At 32.9% G+C, this 20,638-nt stretch overlaps 3 protein-coding genes across 7 annotated transcripts in view; 2 read left to right on the top strand and 1 right to left on the bottom strand.

The window, feature by feature from the left end:
- Window positions 1–3,997, top strand: part of LOC108746390 — a 6,108-nt gene extending 2,111 nt beyond the window's left edge. Inside the window, exons 3-5 of the mRNA XM_018483129.1 lie at window positions 128–1,522; window positions 2,092–3,059; window positions 3,786–3,997. Of these exons, the coding sequence (XP_018338631.1) occupies window positions 128–1,522; window positions 2,092–3,059; window positions 3,786–3,975 (2,553 nt within the window). The 3' untranslated portion in view covers window positions 3,976–3,997. The remainder of the gene's footprint in view (window positions 1–127; window positions 1,523–2,091; window positions 3,060–3,785) is intronic.
- A 6,626-nt stretch (window positions 3,998–10,623) lies between these two features.
- On the bottom strand, window positions 10,624–11,210 carry LOC108746386 (ras-related protein Rap-2a). The gene has a single exon (XM_018483123.1). It carries the CDS (start codon window positions 11,189–11,191, stop codon window positions 10,646–10,648), a length of 546 nt encoding a protein of 181 aa, XP_018338625.1. The 5' UTR covers window positions 11,192–11,210; the 3' UTR covers window positions 10,624–10,645.
- A 2,786-nt stretch (window positions 11,211–13,996) lies between these two features.
- The window catches only part of LOC108746434 (phospholipid scramblase 1-like), an 18,162-nt gene continuing 11,520 nt past the window's right edge, over window positions 13,997–20,638 (top strand). Inside the window, exon 1 of one of the 5 annotated variants that reach the window (XM_018483211.1) lies at window positions 13,997–14,178. The gene's annotated coding sequence lies outside the window, so the exon portion shown is untranslated. Of the gene's footprint in view, window positions 14,179–16,598; window positions 16,824–17,238; window positions 17,390–19,086; window positions 19,147–20,638 lie in introns of those variants that run through there. The other 4 variants (XM_018483214.1, XM_018483210.1, XM_018483212.1 and 1 more) reach the window with 4 other exon arrangements.

Here is a 20,638-nt window from a genome sequence, read left to right as displayed (position 1 = left end):
ATATGTATATTTTATACTTCATTTTTATAATTATATTAATCATTATATTATATTCTTGTATAATTATATTTAATATATTATATTTATGTGTATATCAGTGAGTAATATTATATACATATATGTATAGATAATATGGCGCATGAAGTGTGAGGACTTACTGATTGAATCGCTCATGCATTTACCATTGGACCTATGCGTGGATATTCTGGATATAACTATCAGATGTATAAACGATCTGGAAGTTCTACGAGCCAAACGCTTTGTTTTCATTCTGATATCAAAATTGTATTACAGATGCCTATGGCTGCACTTTGGCATGCTGTCAAAACGTGATATAACAGAGATTGTCTCTCAATTAGTAGCTCACTTTCAAGCATTATTAGATATTGTCAGCTCCAAATTTGTCTCCCTCGAGTCATCTAACCAGGAAAAATATCTGCAACATGGTATTCTTCTAAAAGATATGCTTCGTTATATCAGAATGTGCATGCGTTACAAGACTAAAAATTTCCCGATCAAAAATGATCGATTGAGATTGTTCGAGATCACATATGGTAATAATGACGGCTGTACGGATTATTTTTGTCAGCTTTCTATCGACAAGGTAAAGTCTATTATAGCAACACTAGATCAAGAATTGATTGCTCTACTTCTAAATCAAATCAAGCAAGTTGATTGTTTGGAGTTTATGGACTGGGCAGAGGTCGATGATAATGAGAACATAACGATTTCGCTACAGCGAGCTATTATCATCGAATGTCACTGCTTTATAGAGTTTATGAAGCAGAATGAATTGTTGTCAACGAATGATCATCTGCTCCACTGTCTAGAGCAACTTGTAGGTCCAAAAAAACCCGAAGAGTCTATTTTAAGTCTTGAAGAACTCTGTCACAGCATTGAGAATGGCAAATTGGATGATATGAAAGAATTGATGAAATATTACAAAAAATGGGATTTATCCGTATTGCGATTTATCAGCAAAAAAACAGAATTATTAAATGTGCAAGACGGTAGTACTATACTTGAATATTTTCATTATATAGTCGAACATATGAAGAACTATGAAGAGAATTCCCAAGTCTACAAATTAGTATTGAAGATATTAACAGAGCAACAACTGTCGGATATGTATCGTATCGTACTACGGTACACAATTCAACACTTTCATGACAATCGTTTAATATTCTTGTTCAATAGTGAACACTTCAAAACGTATATAGAAAACAATTTAAATGTATCCGAACTTCAGGAATTTCGTATCATTTTGATCTTTGTTATGTTGAATCCGAAAGTAGTGTTAACTACTCTGGTGAGAATTGCAATAGGTAGTACTGCAATAGAGTACCGAAATGTAATGTTTAAAAAGCATCAAACATATTTTCTATATGGATTTTTCATTGCGAAATTAGACGATCATGATAATTTATTAACATTTACTCTGAAAAATGTTTGGCTACAAGATAAGTCTACGTGGTGTTACAAGCAATTTGAAACTTTCATGAATTATATGCTTCAAAAAAAGGTAATGTATAATGTTCTAAATGAGTCAAGCATTATAGAGGCAGATTTTTTATCAAATTATTTTTCATGTATTAGAGCATATATACATAAATTTCTTTTTATCTATATATATATATTTGTATATCTCAAGTAGATTATTTTTAATAAATTACATTTCGAAAAAGCAAATTTTACGAAAAAATTGTTCAGATTAAAGCTTCGCAGTTCGAGAACAGAATATATATAATGTACATAATGTTTTCTGTCGCATGGTATTAAAAATGTGTCGCATTATATTATATTTTTTTCTAAGATTGTGAAATATTTTTCATAGGCAATCTTTTTCATTTTATTTTTTGGAGATATTTGTTTAAAATAATCTATTTCTACATTTTGTATTAATTTATAATTAATCTCTTTAGCGGATATTGTTATAGCATATCTAAAATTGTATTCAAAATATCTGTATCCATACTTACCATTAATGTAATCATATCTATTTAATAGTAATTTGTGTATTTTTCTTTGGTTTTTATTTTTTAATTTTGTTGGAACTGCACTTTATTTTGTATTTTTGCATTTTTTTTATAGGCAATAACTCCGGACGACCTGTTAAACAACGTCTATATTCCTTGCCTGAGCAATAAAATTTTCAATTGTTCGAACCTGCTCTCTATACTGATACATATGTACTCTATCCTAAAGAAAAAAATTTGCACGCACAGAACAAATTACGTATTGCTAATCACAGAATTAATTAAGAAGATGTCGATGTTAAGAAAATCCAATCCAGTATATTTAAGAAGCACCGTAAACAATTTGTTGGACCGAGGAACAATGGTATTAAATCTTGTATTTGCCCGACCGAATCTGTTAACGTTGAAAAATCAAAGCGAGATCATGACAAAAGTTAATAACTTTGTGGAACCTATCGATCAAATATTATTAGCTCCTTTGTTACAAAAAATCCTACGCGGCACTGTGCAGGACGTAATCCAGAACTATGAAAGACGTTGCTCCACCGTATATGAACTAATATACACGAATTTACAACGTAAATCCAACTTTTTCGAATTCAATCAGAAAGCCTTATTACGTCATATGATGCTGCATGCCACCGAGGACGAATACAAGAACTTTGCTATTGAGATGACGATAGTATCCTGGTCTTACTTTGGCTGGGCCAATGAATTAGAGGCGTATAAGAATATATTGCATATTACTGCCGAGACGATGCAGCTCGCCTTAATCTTTACAGATACCTTTCCCAAAGATTCATTTGTTTCGCTTCTGCGTGCCCTCGTGCACTATTGTGACGCACTCTTACTCCTCAAACATCAGATGTGTAACAATCAGGAAATATTCTTCAATACCCTATCAAAGACTTTATTCTCCTTGAAGAGTGCAGTCAACGAGACACAGTATGGCAAGATATATGACAATTTGCTAGAGCAGATCAACAACATGTGCGTCGATGCAAATTCTAGGATTAGAGATTATTTTCGCAAGATCAGCGAGTTAATCGAAATATACTTTGTACGATCTGAAAAAATCGAGAAGTAAGTGAATAGTAATGTTTTTCTTCTTTTTTAGAATTTAGGATTTAGTTTTTTTTTAGAATAAGAATTTTTTTCTTTTTTTTTTTCAATTTTTTATTTTATATGAATTTTTATTTTCTGTTAGATAATTCTCTAATGTAGAAGACAATAAAAATAAATTTTTAAAGCATTTGTATTATATTTTAGAATATATATGTGATGTTTTAAAATAATACTTTCCTAAAAGTAACTTTCTGAATTTTCCGCAACACATTGATCGGCTTTGCGAATATCTATAGTTATTTAAATACCCACTGTATTTCTATAGGTTTTCATTTTTTAATGTTATTATAATTCTAATATTTTAATAAATCTAACAAAATTTTGTTGATGAACATTGAATATATTACATAAAGTAACAGAACGGCAGAATTTTATTAAATTGCAAAATGTAACAGATTACTGTGTTTAATTATTTTATAAATTAAAATAATTTTGTATTATACAATAAAATATTATTTAACGAAATATTAAAATATTGTTTTTAAATATTTGTTATATATATATAGAAAAGAAAGAATAGAAATACATAGTATATTATAATAATAATTCTATAATAGATAAATAGTTCAGATTAATGTTTTACAAAATATAGGAACATATTAAAATATAGAATTTATATATTTTAGATTAGATAAAATGTATTGTATAGAAAATAAACCGTGATAATTTTTATGTATGTTTCAGTGAGAGAGACAATTTAGTATGTACGAGTTCGTCGCATCTCATTTCTACTACAAATGAAATAAGTGACATGTTCAAGGCGTACCAATTCGTATGTGATTGTGTTGACGATGTAATTCATCTGAAAAATAAATACTTCGTAATTGATTATCGAACAAATGTGAGATTTCATACTTCTGGAAGGATAAATTAACTTTGATAATGCATGAAGAAAATATTTGCATGTCTTGTTTCTGTTTTATACATAAAAGAATATTTTTTCAATGTTATAATCAAAGTACATCTCATTTGTAAGACTATTTCAATTTCGATATATTAACTCAATCACTGTATAATATCACTAAGTCATTTTTTATGGATTATTTTTTATACTAAATACTCGCTGTGTTACTGTTAATTATTCGTAAAATTATATATTGTTGATTGAACGTTTTAAAAATTCTATACAATTTTTCTGATAATGAGAAAATGTAGAAATTTTAAAACTTTACTTTTGTTAAAAATAAATTTTTAAAACTTCTGTACGTTATTGGAAAGAAAAAAGATACAAATATATATTTTACTAAAATACTTACCTTTTTTATTCTTAAATATAATTTTTTCAAATTTTTAAGACGTTCGATCGGCTTTCCTGTAATATTTCTAACTAAATATTGATTATCTTAGTATACTTACCGTACTTAAATATCGGAGTATATGTAAACCTAGTGTCATATACGAGATGAAAAAAAATGTTTAAGAGAAGTTTTCTGTGCAATGAACAGTATTGTAACTGCATTTATACATTTTATAATGACACTGTGCGTCTTTATTTATAATAATTTTCCAATGTATATATACGCAACAAACGTTGTAACATCAATATATATAGTTTTATATTTATTCAGCGATTTATATTTAGTTAACACTGTTTCTATACTAAAATTTGTTCAAAATTGTTAATTTTTTTTAACAAAATGAATATATAACATTGTACAAAAAATTCTCCTAAAAAAGTTACAATTTGAATATTGCAGTTATGATACTTTTCATTGCTTCCATTTGTGTTTAAATTGATTTTTATTTATCTCGGAAAAAATGTTCACTCTCGCGTAAATTATGTGATATTTTAATAATTTAGTATTTAAAAAAATAGATATGTAATATGAGACGGAGGCAATGAAAGATTTCTCAACTGTGCAAAAAACTGATTCACATTTCATTGTGAAAACAGCGATTTTCTATTTGCAACGATTTGAGTCTACCTCATGTACATAATGAATGTATATATGTAATAAGCATTGGACTAATAATTGATTAATAAAATACACGTGCAAAAGATACAAAATCAAATATAAAAAAATTTTATTTGAACCGTATAGGCGAGCTTTATCTTAATCGAGTCTTTTCCTTAATCACAATTATAAAATTTTGTCATCGTATAAACCGAATGACGAATAGTTCTCTAAATTCGATATCTTGACATTATATTATGAACTTAAAAGTAATAACTTAATTGATTTTCTGTGTAAATAATTTTAAGTTGGAGCATAATTCCGGAAAAAATAATTTAAAATGAAATCGATCGAAACAGTAAGATTATAAATATACGCTCTTTTGAGTTTGATAAAAAAAAATGTATGTATACAATTAAATTTTTCGGCGCATATCCAATTGATAGCTATTGGTTTGAAAATTTTAACGCTATATTTGTGCGACAGTGCCAAATATCATGTGATGAGAAGTAAAAAAAGAAATAGAGAAAATTGCGAAGAAAGAAAAAATGTGCATTATCTTGAAGACTTCTGAGTTTAAATTTCTTGTAAAATTAAAATTCAAATAATAAATTATTAGATGAATAGAACCTAAGAATCAACTTCGATACTTCTATGATAATTATACGTTTTAATTAAAAATACGATAATTATATATTTTAATTAAAAATATTTTTTTCAATAGGATAAGAAAAAGAAATTGCATTTTTTGTTCAGGAAATATCTGAAGAACGCATATGTAATTACGACTTATGAGTGCTTAACTCATTCATTCATGACTAGATCATCATGCTGGTACTCCAACATAAAAGCGTATTAAATCTATCACTTTGTTGTCCAGTTAATAAAAAATATTCTATGATGCTCTCTTCGACCGAAAATATTTTTAAATAATTCGGATATATTTTAAGATTATAATTATTAGCAAGCAATTTTTCACATTATGCAAGGATGATTAAAATAAAATTTGAATATATTTTAAAACAATTATTAGCACACAATCTCTCACTACGAAGGAAAAAAATAGCAATATAAATTAGTAATAAGAAAATGATTCTGCATTGTAGCATTCTAGTTTCGTCTACTCATGTAATTTTTCAACTTATAATAAGATTTTACACAATTATGCACGAAAGAACGAGACTGCACTTAGTCCAGTGTGCAATGCACATTTTCTTTTTCTTTCACGAATAAAAGATATTCACTCTGAAATACTTCGCATTTCTTTCGGAAGTTTCAAGATAATTACCTTTTATTATATTTATATATATATATATACTTCGACTCGCTATATTATATATTTACAGATTCTTCACATTGTAAAAAATATATAACGCATTTCGTACTCAATATATCAGATATATATATATGTATATATACGCAGGTAATAGTACTGAAAGGCCGATATACACATATCTAAATCGTGGTGTTTTTCTTTTTTTTTCTCTTTATCTTTTCACCAATTACTAATTAATATGTGCGTGACCCGATTGCATGACAAATGCACATGTGTCTGCAATTGTACGTGAATTACAGTGTGTATGTCTTTGCATATTGCATCTTTCTCTTTCGATCTTTTTCTTCGACATGTAGGAAGATAATAACTGATTCGCCGATCATAAGTAAAGTGAACAATTAAGAAAAGAAAAACAATTCTGGTCCTTAGATGTATGATATGCTGGCCGACTCCAGGTATGGCGCAATCCTTTTTCTTTTTCCTTTGACACTTCTCCGCCGGTGATAGCTCCCCAAATAAAAACGATTCTGTTATTAGAATTCATGTCGTAGATCATTCATGTGGCAACGGTTTTCAGATTGCCGCCTTAAAAAAATAGCGTGCGCAATTTTGCAAATCTCGTGAATTGGACGCGCGAGAGGCAACGCGGCGTGGCCTCTCTTCATATAAATATATAAATAGATTTTTCACATATATCAAATACTTGGTGAGCTATCTAGGCAGATGATGGCCTTGTGATCCGTACTTCATACCATGTGTGTAGGTATGTATGTATACACGTTTCGTATGTATAAAACAGGGCGAAAAACGCAAGAAAGTGTACAAGTCAGGCGACGATGATCAAAACGCTTTATAAAGAGGCCCTCCGATCGAAGCCGGGTGAAGACTTCGATTATTGTTATCCGATATACAAAAGGTTGCGATGTTACGACTACGGGATCACAGCGAGACTAAGAATTTTCCACGTTATTGTGACAAAATAGCAGCTTCGTGAACCACTGCTCTTATCCTTCATCTCTTGACGCGCGAACCGCGAGATAGCTCACGACTGCGGTTTCCGGCGCCTCAGCAAATTCTTTTTTCTTTATTTTTTTTTTCTTTTCTAATATTAAGGCCCGGAATAAAACTACAGAGAGCACCATTCGAAAAAAGTATACCGAAAGGATCTTTGCGTTATTCAACGCAACATTAAACGCTCGTTCGAAGTATATGAACAATTATCTCTCCCCGATACCTAAGAACGATCTAACTATCAATCGTAGAAATACTGTACATCAGTTCATTCTCATCTTTTTTTATTCCTTTGTTCTTTAACTCTTAATTCTCGCAATTTTCTCCGAAAGTTGGAAAATAGTATCGCGTATACTATTCAGACAATACAATTTGCGTTAAAATTCATAATGCCGCATCTAATTTACAAATTAGAATTGGGAGGGCTATACAAAATTACAAATACATCTTTGTCAGAAGCGAAACAATATCCATTGGTAAAATCAGTAGAAAAATATTGATGTCAAACAATTTTCGTCAATTTTTACTTTCGCATTTAACTCTCGGATGTGCTTGCTAAATAATTCTCTCGAAAGCTTAAAAGAACTCAAAGTTCAATTAGATAAAGATATAATTTGAATTCTTCTAAAAATTAAATCTAGAAGATAGAAAAGATTCAATCTCAGTGAAAATATCATGAAAAAGTAAAAATAATTGCTCCAATAATGCATCCAAGAGTTAAATGGCAATACATTGAACAATATATAATAAATGTTGTTACGATGCGCTCGTCGAGAAGCGGTGTTTATCTGACAATACAATTTTGATTACATGAGAAAAATTACACACACTATCTGTCGGTTATTCATAAAATTAATCGAGCGTTTTAAAAAAATTTCGTCAAATCTTTTATTCTGATAAGAACAAAACGGAAGAGAAATTTCTATACGTTTTCAGAAATGTGCAAGTAATACATCTACCGAAATTGCAACATAAAGAATAAAAATAAAATATATGAATATCTAAACAGATAATTTACAGAACATAATTATATCTAATTATACAACGAGAAATGATTGTGAAATAATCTAAAAATGAATATTATAATCTCATCTATAGAATTTCTTCACATTGCAAATTCAGTAAACAGTAATTGTACGTTTCTAAAATAAGTGTGTAATTGTTTTCGAAATTTTTAAATTAATCAATCTTATGAGGAGTGCCATTGCTCTCGAACTTCTCCTACATCCATCGATTATTTTTTACATTCGAAACTCGACGACAGTTTTAAACGATTCTATGAATTTCTTCTCTTCGAAAGCAATGCCAACAACGAAAAGTATTGTAATTGTATTTTAGAATATTCACAATTATTTTCTTTTAAACATCTTTTGTGGAACATTACGAGAAATTCTTAGAGAAGTTTTATTCGGATTCTGTGATTTTTCACGAGGCCTCAAGAATAAAACAAAATATTTTTGAAAAGAAGTCACAGTCTTGCTTACGATACTTTTCACATTGGTGTAGTCATTATGAGCGATGAATAAAAGCACGTACATGATTTTTGCAGTTGAAGGGATCAATGCGAAAAACCAGCGCACCTTCCGAAGATTTCTAATTCTACTATTGTGCTCTGTCATTGGTGTATAAGATCACTCGTTAAAAAGAACCGTCATCAATCCCATAGTGATCGAATGTGCAGTCTTGCGGCCTATGTAGTACAAATTTTTTTTTACCGTACAAAGCTTACAAATTACGAGTTTAGATTGACATTATTACGTTAACTATCTCTTTACGAAACGTTTTTCTTAATATTTTCCCGTCATTGTATTTACATAATATCATCTGCAATGTTACATTATAACAAACTAGAGGCAAGTCTTTAACTCTGGCCCTTAGTTATTAATTTTGTAATCATCACGATATATTAATTTGCTCACTTCTGCGCATATGAGTTTGCAAATACGGTATTGCGTATCAAACATCTTGGAACAGACATAAAAGCAAAACAAAAGTGAAGTATTAGTACTTGCTACACAATGGATCACAAGAAATCTCACAACAGCTGGATTATCCGTTAACTACTGAGGTGTCACGTACAAAACTTCATTCTCAGTGCCTTTCCTTTATGCACAGTAAAATAGTTCAATGTTAGGACTGTACAACCGACATACAGGATGATTTTGATCATTTGAACTATCTTGAAACATTTTGAAATATTTCAAAATCAAATCATTCGATATAAAGAAACAAATATCATTAAAATGATCCTCAAATTGAATAATTTGTTTCTGAAACATTTTTCTGTGTGTACCCTTAATAATGAAGACATTTCAAATGATTAAAGGTGAAACACCCTGTGTATAAATGTCACTAACGTCTCGTACAAAAATGTTTAGACAATAGGTATCTCGCTAATCAGCCTCCTTAGCTTAAATTAACACAGAACAATTGCACAGAGAAGAATACTCTCAAAACCGAACCACTTTCATCGAATCAGATGAATTTGATTGCATAGCCTTTGCACGACTGCATATAAATTATGCCATACAGGATTAAGCCTCATTCAAACATTTAGTTTGGCTCGTTATCGCTGAAACTATCACCATGCTAGAACGACCATCACAGTGATTCCTTCAAAATGCGAATAATCTTTCTTTTTTTTCTGCGCAGCACCTAAATCTCCATTTGTAGACGAGAACGCGAATCTACGTGCGATGGTTCTGTCTAAAATTGAGCAGAAAGCCGATATCGAGTTTGGTTTTACGGTTTTCGACACCTTCCCCTTTTTCGCGAGCGGAGTATTGGTCCTTTTGCCGAGGAAAAGCTACCTTTTGCTCGCTCCTTCTCTCTTAAATCTTATCTATATTATTTATATATATATATATATATATGTATATATATTACAATAATATTACATACATAATATTATTCGCGTATAATAAAATATCTGTGTTTAACGGCCGTCTCTCGCCGGACGGTCTTCCGAAAGTTAAAAAAGAAGAGAACCATAGTTTCCATTTTGGAAAATTCATACAGCGTCCGATATAAATTAGCCTTGACAGATGCATGGCACATCTCAAGGTTGATAGGACATCCAAAAGATGGTTCTTCGAAAGGAGATCCTCCAGGACAACGTAACACGTTGACGAGAGCTCTGCCCATAAGCCACTGTACACTGTATCATCTTTCCTTAGCATGTTCCTCAGCAGGCCAGGTAAGAGATGCAAAAAGAATCCCCGTAGCAGAACGGCGAAAAACCACGTCGACGAGTTAATGCCGACGAGCTCATTCCCCGAAGCACTGTACACACTGTATACCTCCATCACCTTAGTTCGGTCCGCGGGTAAATAATCCGGGCGAACGTCGATTTTGATTAAGTATTAGAGGACGCTGCAACAGCAATAGGTCTTCTTCTCCTTCTCAGGACTGAAGTTCATCTCGCGCACAATCTCGGCGAACATCTCGTTGACGTTGGTACGGTTCTTGGCGCTTGCCTCGACAAACGGACAGCCCCAGAGTTGCGCGAGCTGGTGGCCTTCCTCGGTGCCGACTTCCCGTTGGTGCTCCAGGTCGAGCTTATTCGCCACAAGTAGCACCGGTACGCGTTCCGTACCCTTGACGCGCGTGATGAGCTCCTTCATCGCTTTGATATCCTGAAAGGTTTGATGATTCGTCAAGCTATACACCACGACGAAACCTTGACCGTTCTTGATATACAAGTCGCGCATCGACGCGAATTGCTCGGTGCCGGCGGTATCGAGGATCTCGAGGACACATGGCGAGTTATCCACCTCGATCTCTTTGCGATAGAAATCCTCGATCGTTGGATCGTACTTCTCCATGAAGCAACCGGATACGAATTGGACGGTGAGTGCGCTCTTGCCCACCCCGCCCGAGCCGAGGACCACCACCAGGAACTCGCGCATTTCGCCGTCGTCGTCGTCGCCGTCGGCTCCTCCGCGCCTCCTTCCGCGACGTCGCCACCACCACCACCTCCTAGACGTGTCCAGGACCGCGCCGGGATGTGGAGAGCCGTTTCACTCGAGGAAAAAGAGAGAGAGAGAGAGAGAGAGAAAGAGAACAAGAGAGAGAGAGAAGGAGAGAGACACGGAGCAGAGGAACGGAGAGAGAGCGTGAGAGAGACACAGATAGATGGAACAAGATTGTCGCACCTTCTCTCACGAGTATATACACTTCACTTCCACTGGTTATCAGCTAGGCTATGGGCACGAGGTTCCTCTTAGCCCTCGTCCTCGTCTTCGCCTCGTCGCGACGGCAATCCGCGCCCGTCCTCCTCCTCCCGGTCGCGAACAAAGGCATCGACGAAACTGGCCGTAGTCTGGCTGGCGGACGAGACGAGAGAAAGAGAAAGAGAGAGATAGACGGATCACGCGAAATGAGAATCGACCTGCGCCGTCTCGTAGTTAAGCTGCCTGGATATTACGGCGATTACACGGCTACGCCAGGACATGACGACACAGGCCGTCTCTCCGTCCGCACGTTCTATACGCAGGCACGTATACGACGACACAGCTCTCATCCGTGCCTGCCTGCTTGCCTGCTTGCGCCCGCCTGTCGTCTACCTCCTCTTCCTGCCTACACCCCTTCCCCCTCGAACCCCGCTGCGCCGACCGCTCAGCCGCGATCTGACGTGCGCGACGCCGCCATCTTATCGTCGCCGTCAGGCTTTTCTTCGAATGAACGTCACGTCGTCGCGCAGATCATCGACTGTTCGCGTACTCTAGATGTCGTAGGCCTCGAAAACACGCTACGTATTCACAGAAAGCCCGTATACATTTGCAACCGTTGACTGTGCACCGGAGACGAGTGACGCAGCGCTCTGTTCTATTAAATTCAGAAACTGCTTTGATTCCTGTTTCGTGAAGTAAATTTGAATTAACAATTCCTTTGGCACGATTTTATTTAAATTTAAATAAGTTTGGAGTGTTTATAGACTCCGACCAAACGCTGATTTAACTTAATCGGTGATTAATTCAACTTTTACTTGATGATTACTTGCAAATTTTTAATCTAATATCTGTCTTTTCGTGTGTCGGACAAAAATTAATAATTTTGTAAATATTAATAAAATACTGCGACAAGTTATATTTTAGGCATTGTATGGAAGAAATATCAGGAATAAATATCAAATGCCAGAAATAAAAAATTAGAAAATGAATATAAGAAACTTGTAACTTACAATGGATAAATAAGATACAAGACATAAATATTACGTTTAATTTCTATTCCTAATTTTTTTATTTTATTTATTACTAATATTATTTTAAATATTAATTTATTAATATATACTCTCCTATTTCTAATATTATTTCCATTACATATGTCCCGTATAGTGTACATTTTATCTGATAAGAACGTCCTTAGAACAAGTAGAATGTTCTCTGGACGTTCTCTGTAGGCCTAGAAGATTTATGTATGAAATCCTTACCTTCTCGATAAGTTAAATTAATAATAAATTCGATCTCTTGCATTACATTGGATTAGATTCGTTCATATTAAAAACTGTTACATATGAAATTAGCAAAGTTAAATACAAATCATATAAATACTTTAAACAATTAAATATTCAATAAAGATATTATTGTCATGTTATTTAGCAGAATATACATGTATTATTTCATTGTGAAAGTCTATAAGTAAACAAGCTAACATTTTTAAAGTTATTTTAATGTCAATCCAGTAAACGAGAATAAAGAATGCTTTAAATGGAAAAATCTTTTTTGTATTCAATTAGGGATTATTTAATTGGATTAAAAAACTACATTTCTTATCTAAAAGTTTTAATTAAACAATAATCACCGATCCACTTTTAAAAACTGAACTTATTTTTGGATTGAAAGCATAAAAAATGTGCTTCATGCAATTCCTATAAATAAATAAAAAGGCATTGAAATGGATTCAGATTTCAGAGGTATTGGCGAACGTTGAAATGAATTTTTTTAAATTCATTTTAATTAATTTTTATTTATTGGAAAATGATATTAAGGACGTCATTTGAAACGACGATAACATTGACTTACATGAAGTTTATTATATATATTATGCCATTGAAGATTTTTTTTATGTCAAGCAACCATTGATGTGCACTAATCCAATATGCGACTGATTGAATTCATTATGAAATTAATTGAACTTTGGCCGCAGTCGTATCGCATTTGAAGCGAAAAATTCCAATTTCCTCCGTTTTTTTGCAGTATCGCGATTCAAACGTATCAGTAAAAAAATGGTGTGTAAATGATGAGTTAAAAATAATCATAGCCGGACTGTAATTACACCTTCCAATACCCGTTTTAAATTGCTGTAAGCAAAAAATATCTCGCTCCATAATAATTGACGGTAAATAATCATGACGGAGTGAAGTTATGCGCGGTTCACTCCGTGGGTCGCGGCAGGGAAAATCGCCGACTTTAAGATGCGTTCTCAAGCGGATCGCGTGTCGATTGGCCACTCCGACGAATTCGGACCAATCGCGTGCCACCATGGCAACCGGCCCGAAGAACACCTGTTCCTTTCGATTCCTTGTACTACCCTGTACTTTCCACACTCATGATTTTGCCTTCTTTTTGCTCCGAATCGTAAAAACCAGCGTTGAACAGACAGATATATAACTCTGAAATTTGTTTCAGTTGCGATTTCCATGCTCTCAATCTTCATCTCCAGATGCGGAAATAATAATAATATTCGGGCATCTAAATTTCGTCTGTAAACAGAGTGCAAAAGAAAAACTCGCCCATCGTGCAGCAACGATGGCGAGGGGAGAAGGGAGGGAAACGATCAGCCGTGAGTCGAGAACGGAGAAGCTTCCCTTCGCCCACCGGATGCGAATGTCACTCTCTCATATCTGTCAGAAACAACGCTATCCACGACCTTGCCGAGGAGCAGCCGAAGAGGAGTGAGTTGCATCTCTCGTAGCATTCGTGTTGTAGAGTACTTATTATATACTAGTATGCGTATATACGCGTATGTCCGGCGCCGCTCACATGTATACGCATGGTTACTCGTGACATCGTAAATTCACTGAGGTTATAACCGCGCACAAACGGTACATCCACGGTACACTGACTTTAAAAAAATAAATTAAAAACTTTAAGATATATTCTCGTTGACAAGGGACGAGCGGCAAAGTAAGAATGATCGCGATCGTACCGAGTATGGTAGTATATATATATATACTATTTATTCTTCTATAAATTATGAATTTTAATTTATATCTATTTTAGGCATTTTTTATAATAAATTAGATATAATTAATAAATAATATAAATATAAATATATAATTTAATAAATAATACAAAAATATATTTAAATATTTATATAATATCTAAAATATATATTAATATATTTTGATATAATAGTATAAAAATTATAATATATTAATATTAATTAAAGATTATAATTATAAATTAAAAATAAAATATATAATGAACATAACATTCATATTCTTATTGCTCAGAGCATACAAGTTGAAATACGTTATTAAAGAACCGTAGTAGGATTTCATAAATGTTTAAAGAACCATAACACCGCGATGCCACTCAGCGTTGCAACAATGAGCTCTTTAATGACTAATTGGCGTAATTTGAGGTATTTCGCAAATGAGAGATAGAGCTTTGCAGAACTGATATAAGTTACTTCATATTTTCAAAGCAATTTCTACTACTGGAATAATCAACTACTGGAATAATAATTTATAAAAATAAAAATCGTCGCAGCATGGTCATAACATGGTCCAATACTGGAATTTCTGTTAAGGATAAATTAAAAATGCATCTTTTTATCACAATTATTTTGTGACATACATATCAACAAATAATTATTATATACGTATATTTTTATATACAGTATGTCCCAGAATAGCCCCAAATATTTCATGTGCTGATAGAATTAGACTGAATCAAAAATTCCTCTATCATTTTGCAATTTTCGCAATAGTTAACAAGATATTAATTACTAAATATTACCGAATATTGGTTTTCAACAATTCTTTACTTAAACACTATCAACTTCACAGAAAAACAGCAAGAGAGAAAAATTTATTTTCTTTTCATAGAGCTCTAAGAATTTTTTCAGAATTTTTTCTTATATATTGGCAACTATTTTTATCAACATAAGAAAAATTCTGAAAAAATTCTCAAAACTCTATGAAAAGAAAATAAACAATTTTTATCTGTTGCTGTTTTTTTTTTTTAAGTATTTGATGATAGTATTTGAATAAAAAATTATTGAAAACCAATATTCGGCAACTTTTAGTAATTAATATCTTGTTAAAGTACTGTTGTGAAAATTGCGAATGGTACATAACTTTTTGACTCATGTCAGTTTAGTCCGCTGTACCAGCACATGAAATATTTGGTGGTCATTCTAAAACACCTTGTATTACATGTTGTAATATGTATACTATAAATATTATACATATTATCGCAAAATAATGTAATAAAAGTTTATTTGTGAAACAATGTGAAAAGAGATTTATTTGTGATATACATCATAGATTAATTGTGTAAGATATGACACAAATGAATACAAACGCATTGTGCGAAGTATGTTATAAAGCACAAAAAGTTCGTATAAAGAAACATGTTTTAAATATGTTTTAAATAGTAAAAGAAATATGTTTTAAACATGTTTTAAAAAATATGTTTAATCGATATTTTAAACATATTTTTTTATAATACTGTTTGAAGTATGTTTGAAGCATTAAAAATAAGTTTAAGAAGAAATACTATGTTTTATTCTTAAAAAAAAACTAGCCTTTGCCAACCCTGGTACAAATGAACGGTACATGTCTCCATATCGAGTCTATTCATCCTACTTTGATAAGTTTGGGCATATAGACGAATGTATTTTTAGCCTAATCGCAGGCAACATGCGATCACTTTCTTCTTACTTAGCATATACCGCTATCATAATCGCTACCGACTGACTGACTCATCTCGCACGCATTACAAATTACTCCCGATGACGAATACATGCTGACGAACTATTTCCGTGATCATCAGTCGCGCGATAACGCAGTTTGCACTATCAAAAGGAATTGCAAAAGAGAAAGAAATAGAGATTGATCTAGTGTAAGATTTCTAATTAAGAAGACAGCTTCTATCGAATATTTTCTCCATCTCTCTCTTTGCTTGCGAACATTCTTAAGCAACTTAGTATATCCTTAAAACTATTCACAAAATTAATTAATCATAAATATATGCTACACCTATATTTATTGTATTTTTTTATTGTCTTCTGTTTTTTTATTAGGTGCATAATTTGATACAAATTTCAAACTATTCTATCTGCTGGAATTGGAGCATTGCCGCGTGATAATTGCTAATTATATATAAAAAAGGATAAATCGATGGCCTTGAAATAGATCAAGGAAAAATTGACCAATCGGGAAATGTTCGTTGCCGGAACGCAAGCCGAACTACCGAAGCTCGTCTTTTCCCGTTGTTTCATTGCTTGTCGGTTGCCCGTTAGTTCGTTCCGCTGGTTAGGAGCCGAGGGCACGTGTTTTCGACGCTTTTACCACGCTGTTCTTCTTCCGCCGTGAGTACGAAAATCACTCTCTAATCGCAAGCGCTTCCCGCCAGCATTGTGATAAGTATTCTCACATTATCCAGTTATTGTCGCATTTATAATGACGAATGTTTATTAATGTTCACAACTATGTAGCTGCGTATCTAAAATTAGAAGCTTTTTATTCACAACATGCGTAAGATGACATTATATATATACCAAAATTCTATTTAATGTTCCAGCTAGATCTTAATTTTGATTGGTGTTTTCAATCGTAATTTTAATTGATCTCGATTCGAAGAGATTCTCTGATTAATTCGACACAAGAGCCTGCCAATGTACGATGAAGAATCTACTGGATATTTTTAAACACGTCATGAAATCCGAGAATTGTCGCTCGCTGTAAACAAGATCTGAATAAACTCGTACCTTGATTGGTGATGTCAGTACGTTTTTATGAGGAGCTCTGACGTTGTCGATCAGTCGGTCCGTAAGCTTTGATTCCGTAATGCACTGCAAATATATTTGTTAGGATATATCGGTAAAATACCGTCGATAATTATAGATCATGTTGAAGAGGCGTTCGAGAGTATCGTGTATGTATCTCTTTCTTTTGCTTTATTCTCCTTTCTTTCACCTGGAAGCCGGAAGTACACGTTACTACCATGGCTATCGTATAGCTCTTTAGTTTCATAAATATGTGTGTGTGTGTGTGTGTGTGTGTGTTTTTGTGTGATTGTGTGTATTCAAACACATTCTCTACTTCGTGAAGGCAAAGCCGGTGTACGTATGACTTGAAACTGCACCTTTACAGGTGACATTCTCGTTAGTTTTTTTCATGAAAACGTGTTTCTCAAAATATCGGGTTGGGTCAATCGGAATAATCGTGACATTAAAATAATAGGTCGGTGAAGTATGATACATTTTCGCTCATAAATGTTTAACAATAAATTCTAAAAGATTCTTTTTTTTTCCGGGTCGTCAACTATATAAGGAGTAACAAGAAAGTTACAACTGGTGACTCGTTTTAAAGTTCACGACGAAAGAAAAACGTAAAATTTTACGTGTGAATGAACGATGACGAATAGCGGTAGACTTGTACAATGGAATCAATGGATAGGGAAGAATTTGGTTGCTCGGGGCGGCGAAATAATGCCGGCCCTGGTCCGATCCCGCGACCTTGCGGTATGCGAGACGCAGTCTCTCCTCACATATGTATAATACGTACATATACACGTACGAGAAACGGATGACATCATCGCCGATGAAAGTGTACATAACTTAGCAATGCATCACACACTTTGCTCGACCACTACGAGCCGGTGGTCGAGGCGGCTGCTTGGGGTTTTTCTTTCTACTGAATAAGCGACATCGAAGGCGAATAAGCAATATCAAAAGGCTTTCAGAAATTTTAGATGCGTATCCAGAAATCTCTACAACATTTAGTTTGAAAGCGAAATCTGTTTTTCTTTCGAGTTAAAAGACGAGATAAAAACAAATGTGTTTTATCCGCTCGTTTTCAGAAAGAGCCATCGAAATCCTTCTACAGTTGCAAGAATTTTAAATTATAGCGAGTTCGGTTACTTTGCATTACACTAGATCAGTACACACTAAAAGCTGTAATATATGAAATTAATAAAGCTAAATGTAAAAGCAATTAAATATTTTAAACGATTAACCTGATTTGTTCAAATTTACTATATGATATACCATATCGTTTGGATCAATATGATGACAAAATTCTAAAAAGTTCTCACAGAAAAAAGATCTTATGTTAACAGAGTCATCAAATATCAGGAAGGGAAAAATGTTTTAATATAAAATCAATATATAAAAAAATGCCTTTATAAGTCGACACTAGCTCTTGATATACATATATATAATTTATTGATAAAATTATAACATATTCCTATTCCCAATATGCACACGTTTCGATCCCTCGTTCGGATTATTTCAGTGTGTAAATTAATATCGTAAGTTAAATGATTAAATTCAGTCCGCAATGATTCGTCAATTCATTTTCCATGAATTTATCAAGTTAATATATTGATAAGATATTTGATTTCCAAGCTTCAATGCGGCTAAGCCTTCATTAAATATAAACTCTCATTAAATTTAAAATTTAATTGACTTATATAATACAATATTCCGCCTTGAAGCACATGTTAAAGATGTTATCAGTTCGCATGTTAAATGCAAATCGATTATAAAACGTACAAACAAACTATTACTGTACTCCTAATATCGTTTTAGTATAATATAGTTTGTTCGTTGTTTTGTAATCGATCCGCATTTAACTTGTAACGTGCGAACTGACAACGTCTTTAACGTGCGCTTTAAGGCAGAATATTATGTAAGTTAACAAAATTTTAAATTTCAACGCAACAATATAAATTTATATCACATAGTAAATCTGGCAATTTATTGAGGACTAGCTGCATTGAAGCTTGGAAATCAAACATATATTAGCTTGATGAATTTACGGAAATTAACGAATCATTGCGGACTGAATTTGATCATTTAACTTACAACATTAATTTACATTAATTTACACATTGAAGAGGATCCGAACGAGGGACCGAAACTTATATTGGGAATAGGAATATGCCAGAATTCTGTCAATAAATTACATACACATTAAGAACAGCTCATATTGGTATTTTTTTATATGTTGATTTACTTTATCTGAGCTTCTATTATCTATATTTATTTATTTTATATAAAAAAAACTTATAATTTACTTATAAATAGACCCGAATAGATTTAAAATTAAATAATGATATCATGCTATTTAACAGGATATCATTATTTAACAAGATATTATTTCATTGTCAAAATTAATTATATTTAATATTATGCCACTGTATTTAGATATTTTATATGAAGCAGCCTTTAATGTGAACTAATCCAATGTAATGCGAGTAACCGAATTCATTATTACACAATCGTTCATAAAATAATTGAATTGTATCGTGACTGACAGATATTATTCACGTTTAGCAAGCGTCAAGAAAATGATTAAGAAATACTCTTAAAATGCATTTGACTGCGACAAGAATTTCGTCTTTCTTTTTTCGTTTCGACACACATTTCATAGCTTGGACGCATTCAGCGCATTCCTATTTCCGGCTCACAATTGCGATTCGTATCTCTTTCTCTCTTTCTCGCGGATTCCAATTACAGATACGCGCGAGAACATTATCGAGGCGTTCATTCATTGACAACGAATAGGTGAGGTAATAGTTTACGGGGTCACATTCAAGCGACGATCAATGGATGCCGTTGGAAAAGTTGAAGGTGACTTTTAAGAGCGGTTGACAACGCAACGAGACCGGACGGTGCATTTCAAAAAGGGCATGAGTCATGAATCTCTGCGTTCGAATTCAGTGGTTTTTCGATATTCGACGCTTATAATCTCGGCCGGCATTGCGTACTAGAGGGACACGTGTCCCACGCGTGTCAATGTAATGATAGAAACGTTTGTTCAAATGGCGCTTTATGGCGAATAAAATGAAGAGCATTGTCTGTCATTGTTACTCTTAACTAGTATCAGGCTTACGCGGAGAAATCATGCAACGCGTGCTTTATATATGAGCTCTATTTATGTTACACTATGCAAGTTTTTTTTTATTGTAAGAAAAGTTCAGAAATGGTATAAATTTAGAATTTTAAATACACGTCATATCACTCATTTACTACAATAATAATTAAAAAATTATCATATTTTAAGTTGCTTACAGAAAAAAAACGTACATGAAAAGAAAAACAAAATTATTTCTCTACAATTCAAATAATATTGAAAAATTTCAATAATTTAAAATATTGTAGCTTATTTTCTGGAAAAC

Source organism: Trachymyrmex septentrionalis, unplaced genomic scaffold, assembly GCF_001594115.1.
Source record: "Trachymyrmex septentrionalis isolate Tsep2-gDNA-1 unplaced genomic scaffold, Tsep1.0 scaffold17, whole genome shotgun sequence".
Taxonomy (NCBI): Eukaryota; Metazoa; Arthropoda; class Insecta; order Hymenoptera; family Formicidae; genus Trachymyrmex; species Trachymyrmex septentrionalis.
The sequence above is the reverse complement of the archived record's forward strand: the minus strand, read 5'-3'. Positions and strand labels throughout refer to the sequence as shown.